At 56.1% G+C, this 8,774-nt stretch overlaps 1 protein-coding gene across 1 annotated transcript in view; it reads right to left on the bottom strand.

The window, feature by feature from the left end:
• Nucleotides 1-8,774, bottom strand: part of WDR25 (WD repeat domain 25) — a 245,754-nt gene that overhangs the window by 92,530 nt on the left and 144,450 nt on the right. Inside the window, exon 2 of the mRNA XM_006879174.1 lies at nt 6,958-7,105. Within this exon, the coding sequence (XP_006879236.1) occupies nt 6,958-7,105 (148 nt within the window). The remainder of the gene's footprint in view (nt 1-6,957; nt 7,106-8,774) is intronic.

The raw sequence follows: 8,774 nt of genomic DNA, 5'->3' as shown, positions 1-8,774 counted from the left end.
GAGAGAGAGAGAAAGAAAGAAAGAAAGAAAGAAAGAAAGAAAGAAAGAAAGAAAGAAAGAAAGAAAGAAAGAAAGAAAGAAAGAAAGAAAGAAAGAAGTTCAACAAGGTGTGGCCTAACAGACCACTTGTAAATTAGAGTTCTGAGACATGGGACGCACCGTCTCAGCAGCTAGCCGGCCGTGACGGTGTCTGGGCTCTGTGGTCAGTCCACTGAGGCCACCTTGACTCAGGAGGGAGCCAAACAACAACCAACCAGAACTGTGCTGTCATCCCACAGCACAGGCATTGCCACCACCATGGCCACGACACCACAGAGGACACAGGGAAGCGGTGAGGTTTATCCAGAGGGCTGGCGGAGGGCTGGACTACGGCCTAGCACAGACGTGTGGGAAGAACTCTTCTAAAGTTTTGGGGAAGGTGGCAGCCAGGGCAAGTCACAACACGAATAAAGTCTGATACACTGCCCATAGCAGACCTGGTTGCCTAGTGGTAAGAAGCTGTGCTGCGATCCCAAAGGCATGTGGTTCAAATCCACCGGTTGCTCCACGGAAAAGGATGAGCAATTTCTCAATTAACTGCCTCTGAAACCCCGCTGTAAACTCAGCTCCAACTAGAAGGCGCACAACTACAACATCCTGTCCACAGTAGGAAGGCTGACTGGGAGGACGTGGAGGTGGCAGACCGATCCCCGAGAGCAGCTGTTTCAGAGCGGAAGGGTGTGGGCAAAAGTCCAGGTGTGAGGACAGGAGAAGGCAGGGCGAGGTCTGGAAACAGTCCCCAGGAAAGAGACGCTGAGAGCGGGACTCTGAGGAGGGTCCAGGAGGCAGCGGGGTCACTAAGAGAGGGAAAGGAAGCCCACAGCAGGGAAGGTCTGCAGGGGACAGGCCGCCGGCGCCCCGTGAGGGAAGGGAATGGCCAGCTGTGTCAGAGTAGGACAAACAGGAGACACAGACCTGGCCTCGGCTGGCCCACGGGCCCCCCACACCTTCGCTCTCATCTGCTACATGGAAAACCCCAAGCAGCAGAGTGAGGCGCAGGGCCAGGCCTGTAGACGCCCCAGCCCAGCCCACACCTGGTCGGCCCATCTCCCCACATCTGGAGGATGCCTGGCCACGTCCCTGGCAGATGTCAGGTCCAGGAAAGCCTGCAGAGAGAAGCCTTGCCCTGGCTTCTTCTGGGAGGGCTGGCAGTGGTGCCACTTCAGAGGCTTAGCTCTTGGCACCTCCACCTCCAGCCCTTCTCAGAAGCCCACTGAGCCCTGGGCTCCACCACGACTTTAATCCAGATGCTCTGGCCCTTCTTTAAGCCTTGTGCTTGGAGACAGCTGTCACCTCAGCCTCAGAACAGTGCTGTCAACAGCCCAGAAGCATCCTTCAGGGGCGGCTTAATCAGAGGGGTCAGCAAGCACTGCCTGCCCCTCGCCCAGGCCCAGGCTCTGCCTACAGGCGGCAAGCAGCTGCCACAGGGAAGTCCTGCCACCTGAGGCAGACACGCCAGGCTGGGTCAGAGTCTGAACGACAGGTCAGAGGCTCTGTGGTCTCACGAGTTAAACTCCTGGTCTCAGTTTCTGCATCAGTGAAATGGGAGTCAGAATGTCCTGGAGGGAGAAGGAGGAGACCAGTGGGGAGCAGGAACCGAGGGCTGAATCTCTGTGTACACATGTCACCTAGCAGGTGGCACAAAGCCTGGTCTTGCCCCTTCCCAACCAGGTAAAAAAGAAGGGGCACAGCCAGTTAAGGGTCAGTCCCAGATGGCAATGCATCCCAAGCACCAGCACCCTCTATTGAAGCACATACAACACACCAGGGCCAGGAGGGGCCACAGGGCTGCACCCTGTGGACAATGGATTGTCCAGTGACGGGGGTCAGTGACCCTCCAGCCACGAGCCTGGAGCCGCACAGAGAGGGCTAGGGGATGGTCAGTGGTGGGAAGGTGTGCATACTCCCCCAGATCATGGCACAGGTGGCCCTGTCACCAGACACTGTGACCTCTTCCCCACTTTGTCACCAGAGGCTGTGACTCTGCCCCCACCTTGTCCCCATCCCCACCTCCTGTCTTGTCATTAGATGCTGTGACTCATCCTCTCCTCTCCAGACCCCATGCTCCTGTCTGGTAGGGAAGAAGACACAGAGGGCAAGCTTGGATACTGACCTCCGAGTCCTCCTTGTAGTGCGCCCCAAGTCCCAAACATGGGACCAACACTCCCACTAGTCAGTGAGCTGGGCGGTCACCCGTGACCCCATCAAAGCTACCCCAAGTGGAGAAGCAGCCCAGCACCCGGGCCGCTCTGACAAGCTAGTGGGCACCAGGTCAGGCTTCTCACCATGGGAAGGATCTCTGGGGCACGAGGGGAAGTAGCCTCTGCTGTGGGTCTGCCAGGTTTTCGGCCTCCCACACCCCACCTGCCCTCCTCAAGGACTCAGACCTCTGGGTCTTGGTGGGGACTCCACACCACGCTGTTACCCTGGACACCCCAGGACCCAGGACCAGGGAGCACTCATAGCCACCACATCAGGAGAACCACCTGCGGCAGACGAGGTGCCTGGTCCAGTGCACAGAGAGGGCGAGATGTCTGACCACCACTGGGCAGGGCTCCCAACCCAGGCTGGAGTCTCGAGGAGAGGGTCAGTCTGTGGAAGAGGACACGAGCTGGGGGGCTTGTGAGGACACTGTTCTGTCTACTACTGGCCAGCTGACTCACAGGGCAGGTGCCTCCCCAGGGTCGTCCCAGCCTGACGCACCAGGAAGGTTTTGTTAGGAAGATTACAGACTGAAACAGGAGCCCCGAAATCATTAATCTGCGAGCGGATTTTACTCAAGTGTTGATTCATGGCAGTTCTATAAGCCAACAGCCCGTCAGGACGATAAATTAACGAGATAAAGCGTGACTGGCCCTCCATATTTCAGGCTGTGTATTGACGTTTCAGAACCCTCGGATTTAACTGTATTGATTGAGGACGCCAGGATAAATGGCCCTGGCGCCCGGGCCCCATTACCGGCGATGGGCAAAGAGTGACTAATTCCCTGGGCTGCTAGGACGCCCGCGCGTTCCCCTGGCAGGAGTTCTAATTAGATTGAAATGAAAAAAACCAATCACCACGGGTGGAAACGGCAGCCCAGAAGGACCCAGACTCGGGGCAGAGGGACGAGACGCATCAAAGTGGTCAGAGTAGGGAGTGCCCGTGCCCACCAAGACCTGGGCCCACATCCTGGAGGGTGGGAACAGGGGCCTCTCCCATCACAGCCCCTGGTGGGCATCACTTCCCCAGGAAGATGGGCGGCCACATGCAGCTCACCTACTTCCCGTGTACACACACCGTGGCTGCTCTGAGCTGGTCCTGGGAAGAGATAAAGCAGAGACCACCAGGGCAGGCCCACCCTCAAGGAGCCCCCACACTCTCAAGGGAGAGGCACAAAAGTCAACCCCAGAGGCGAAGCCTCCTGTGGCCCAGAAGGGTTCCTGGGGTTCCTGACCCTCATCCAGCCCCTCGCTGGGGCAGGGCATGTCCAGGCCCACCCATAGGCGGTGCTCAAAGGGGAAGCCGGTGGACACAAGAGCAGAGCGGGGGCCCCTCAGTCACCTCGTAATGGGGGGAAGTCCTGGAGGGCAGGGCTGCCTGACCCTCAGCGGCACCCACACCCCCAGCAGAGATGAACTGCCCTCCAGCCAAGTCTACCAGAGACCAGCTGCCCACCCTCTCCAGGCTGCTGCCTTGTCCATTGTCACTGACCCCTCCAATTCTTCCTCCCCGCAGCTGCCCAGACCCACCCAGGGTCCCATCAGGCCACTGAGCACCTTCTTCTTGTACAGCAGCGGTCCCCCACTGCCACCTACTGCAGTGGGCCTCACCGGCTCAGAATTCCACACCCCACACTCTGTGCACCCCAATCTCTGTGCACCCCATACTCTGGGAACCCCACTCTCTGCGCACCTCACTCTCTATACACCCCACACTCGATACACCCCACACTCCACACACCCCACACTGCACACCCTACTCTCTATACACCTTACACTCTGCACATCCCATACTCACAAGCCTCACATTGTGTACACCCCGCATTCTGCATGCACACACACCCCATACACCCCGTACACACACTCAGCACACCCCACATTCTCACACCCTACACACTCTCACAGAATCACACCCTTGTACGCCCACACGCTCCATACACACCCTGCACGTCCAACACACTCCGTGTGCCTTTCTCTCTCACACACCTCTGCACACCCATATACTCTCACACTCACACTTGCACACTACACATTCTCGCACACCTGCACCCTCTCACACACCAACATTCTCACACACCCATGCACTCTCATACACCCACACACATGCACACACTCACACACACACTCATGTTCACAGACATAAATACACATTCACACTCTCATGTCCATGCACAATTACACAGTGCACATGCACAGACAAGCACACGCATGGACGTAAATACACCTCTTCACACACAGACACACTCAACTACACAACACTCACACATACTGCTCACACACACACTAAGATATACACTCACACACATAACCACATACAAGGCATAAAAGTACACCTCTATTGTTCACGTATCTGCTCATCTACACATACACACCCAACACGTTTCTACACACATACACACTCACGGCATATACTCTTACATATATGTTCATAGTTGTACACTCACACCACACACATGCACACTCACACATCTATGTATCTTAAAACATACACACTCACGTGCTCACACACAGAGATAAGCTCACTCTCACAAATACAACCTCATACACACCTATGTGTATTTTATAACTACGTGCACACACAACACATTCCTACACATAAACTTGCACACAAACACACATCTGCTCACACAAACAACGACTTACACACACTACGGACACACAGCCACAGACACACACTCACACTCAGAGACACACACATATATACATGCATGCACCCTTCCTCAGGGACACACATACATACTCACATAAACAACCACATACACATCATACAAACATACTTTTACACATAACACACTCACTCATACACACTCACATATACAACTATACACCCCCACAGACACACACACTCACAGACACATTCTCACCTATACACTCACCCATACACACACACTCACATATACAATTACACACACATCATAGACACACACGCACTGACATACTCTCACCCATACACACTCCCTCATGGACACACACACACATGCTCATAAATACAACTATATACACACCCCCACAGGCACACACAGACACATACTCACAGACACACACACATGTTCATAAATATGATTATACACACACGCTTCCAGGCACACACAGACACACACCCTCACACATACACACTCACTCAGGGACACACACAGAGCTCACATATACAACTACTTACAACCTACAGACACACACACATACTCACTCAGGGACACACACTCACACTGGCCTTTGCTAGTGGACCACCTGGTGAGGGGGGGTAACAGGTGGCAGAGGTCACTGTGTTTCCAGGACGGCCCCTGGATGACTGTGTTTGATGAACACCTGCACTGCCCACACCTGATCTCAGGGGGCTCAGGTGGTAGTGAGGCTCCCTTCATCGCTCCAAGGAGCGTGCACGGCCATGGCCCTGCATCAAAGAACAGGGTGACAAGGAGCCCTGCCACGGTGGCCTCAGACAAGACGCTCAGCGTTCCCACCATCACATCTGGAACTCCATCACCACCCTCACAGCACCTGCAAGTCGCTCCGCATGTCCATCTACCCAGGCCCCTGGGGCTCGTCCACTCGAAGTCCTCCACGTCAAGTATGGCGCACTGAACACCCAGGGGTCAGCTTTGGAGCCCCACCAGTTGTGGGTCGACACTACGAGCCGTGTGTGAATCAGGGGGACTGGAGGGACGCATCTCAGTGGACACATGGGTCCTGACAAGGGGCTGAAGTGTGAGACGTGGACAAGGCTGCTTGGTCAGCGCAGCTGCTCCCGCCACCGCCCAGCTCATGGTCATCACACGGCTCCCCCTCTTGGGCTGGGCTTCTGTCTGCCTTGTAGAGCTCTGGGCGCTGACTGCTCAGTGAGGCCGCGGCCGGCACAAAGGGCCATGCTGTACCCCAGCTTCAGCTGTGCGGGTCCTGCAGCCACACCCCAGGCCCCAAAGCCCCCTACACCGGGCATCCTGTGGAGCCCCCAGCAAGGAGCCTCAGTCTGCTCGTCTGCCATTGGCTGCGTGGACACCAAGCATGCCTGCCCGGGCAGGGTGCTGGCTCCCAGGAGCGCCCATGACTAGAGCTGCCCACACAACTTCCCTGTCCACGAGAACAGAGATGGGAGCGGGGAGCCCCACAGCCCTGTCCTCACCTGTGAACCTCAGGAGACACCGATGCCCTGGGGTGTGACCAGAGCGAGTCCGACACCTGTCACACAGGCAGCTCAGCCCCACAGCTGCTGTCCAGGCTCCTCGCGTCCCATCCCCCGGCATTCGTCCCCTCAGGACTCAGGACGTGAATTCATCTCCCCCAAATGCCCATGGGGTGGGCACCAGAGCAGAACTCGTGTGCAGACTTCCCCCAGATGCTGGGCTCAGGCCTTCCAGCGCCCAGGAACTGACAGGATTCCAAACCGATTCCAATCTAAAGATGCTCTGAGGGAGCTCTTTCTATCTCACTACAGATCGCACACCAGAAGTTGATTTAAGAGCTATTTCTCTGCCCAGCCCGCAGCTGGTCTCTGAGACAACCTCAAACCATCCTCGGGCAGCTGAGGGCTCAGTTGAACTCTCTGTGATGCACCTTGGCGCCGACAGACCGACAGACCACTGGCCGACAGGGGCAGCAGCCTGTCCTGAGTCCCGATCCCACTGGCCCAGGCCTCAGGGAGGTAGGGGTGCGGCCCCAAGAGAAGGGTGATCCAGTTGCAAAGTCTGGGCACAAGAGCCTCAGTTTCTGAACGGCTCACCTGTTTCGAGGTCTGTTAAGTGCAGTGTGAAGTCGAAGCCGCCACTGAGGATTCTCTGGCCACAGGGGGACCAGCGGGCAGCCCGCACGGCCTCTGTATGCAGGGTGTAAGTCCGTAGGCAGCGCCCCAAGTCCACAGCGTCCCACACCTACAAGGCAAATGCAAGACAACGCATGTCACCAAGGGTGGGTTCCCTGGGGTCAGTGTGCCCCCTGCCCAGGAAAACAGCCTCAGATCCCCATCAGAACCACACCTGGAGGCCACACCTTTCCTGGTAGAAATGTCAAGGTGTGGGCTCACCAGCTGAAAGGAGCTTGCTCCCCAGATCTTTCAAGGTACAGGGGAAACAGCACTTCCTGAGACTAAGCATTTATCTGTGATATTTGTGACCCCCAGCACCTTGCTTGGCCCTGGGAGCCCCTCTGACTTGGAGAAGATGCCCTCGGAGCCCATGTGGACCCCACAATTGGTCAGGTCTCCACATGAGGTCCACCCTAGGACTTCACCCCGAGATCACAGCAGGAGAGAGCACATGTGTACCCTGGGACAGGCCCTTCAGCCTTGCTCTGGCTCCCATAGGAGAAAGCCACACGCACACACAATGGCCTGTGACCCAGAAAACCGAATGGCACACCTGTGAGTCAGGTGACAGGAGAAGGGGGGAAAGGAAAGCCATGTGGGTAAGAGGGCTCCGTTGTCACCTGCTTTTCACCAGCTTCCTGGGGCAGGAAGGTCACACACCTTATCAGTCAAGGATTCCTAGTTCTCGGTGGTCCTGGGGACACCAAGCCACACCTTTCCCAACAGACAGCAGTCCACAGAGAGCACCTGTACACATCCAGGTGACCCCAGGGGTCCCTTCCGGTCATGGACAAGCAAGCTCACTCCCCCAGGTCCTAAGAGCAAAAGGCTCAGTTCTGAAAACCAGTTACTTGGGGAATAAGGCAACTGCTAAACTTGGAAGAACAAGGGCAGGCCTTCCTCGAGTGCATCCAGTAGATTCCAGCTCAAGGTGACCCCTGGGTGCAGGGGCTGCTCCGTGAGCTCTCCGGTCCATCACCCTCGTGGGGCAGACCGCCACGTCTTTACTTACACAAGGCACCAGGCGAGTCCTGACCGCCCAACGTCGGGCTACTTCACTCACGCACACTCATTGCCTTTGAGTCAGCGCTGACTTGCAGCTGACCTTTCAGCAGGTTTTCAGAGGCCGTAGACCACACGGAAGGAGACTGCCCATCACACGGAGCAGCTGGCAGATCTGAACCTCTGGCCTTTGAGTTAGCAGTGCAACTCCTTATTCACTAGGCCACCAGAGCTCAGATGGTTTAGCTAAGCACAAGCCAACTGGGCCCCCCAGGGCCCTGAGCAGCTCTCAACGGGAAGAGCCAAGAAATGCAGTACTCATCTCCAGAACCATGGGCCGCGGGAGCAGACGAAAGGGGAGAACAAATTCAAGTGGCTGGGAATGTGTGGGGATTGACGCCTGTCACTGCAGCCTGGGAAGACCCTTGGACTTTTCAAACTACACACAAGCACAACCTTAATAGGCGAATAAACAGGATGAAGACACTATATCCACAGGTTTAGCATGCTCACGTGGCAAACATTAATGCAAGCACAGAAGACCAGGCACGTGCCCACAGTACACAGGCGTTTTAGCTCTGTACACATGCAGAACAAAAGCACAGTTTGTATGTGGGTTCACACCTTTGCAGTCTGCCCATAAATGGTGATCAGATGTCACCCCTGGAGATGAGAGAGGCCGGGCTGGGCGGAAGGAACTGCCACTCTGGATTTCTTTCAAAATCAGAAAGAGA

Source organism: Elephantulus edwardii, unplaced genomic scaffold (genome assembly GCF_000299155.1).
Source record: "Elephantulus edwardii isolate Elephantulus edwardi_28Jun2011 unplaced genomic scaffold, EleEdw1.0 scaffold00002, whole genome shotgun sequence".
In the NCBI taxonomy this organism is placed as follows: Eukaryota; Metazoa; Chordata; class Mammalia; order Macroscelidea; family Macroscelididae; genus Elephantulus; species Elephantulus edwardii.
The sequence above is the reverse complement of the archived record's forward strand: the minus strand, read 5'-3'. Positions and strand labels throughout refer to the sequence as shown.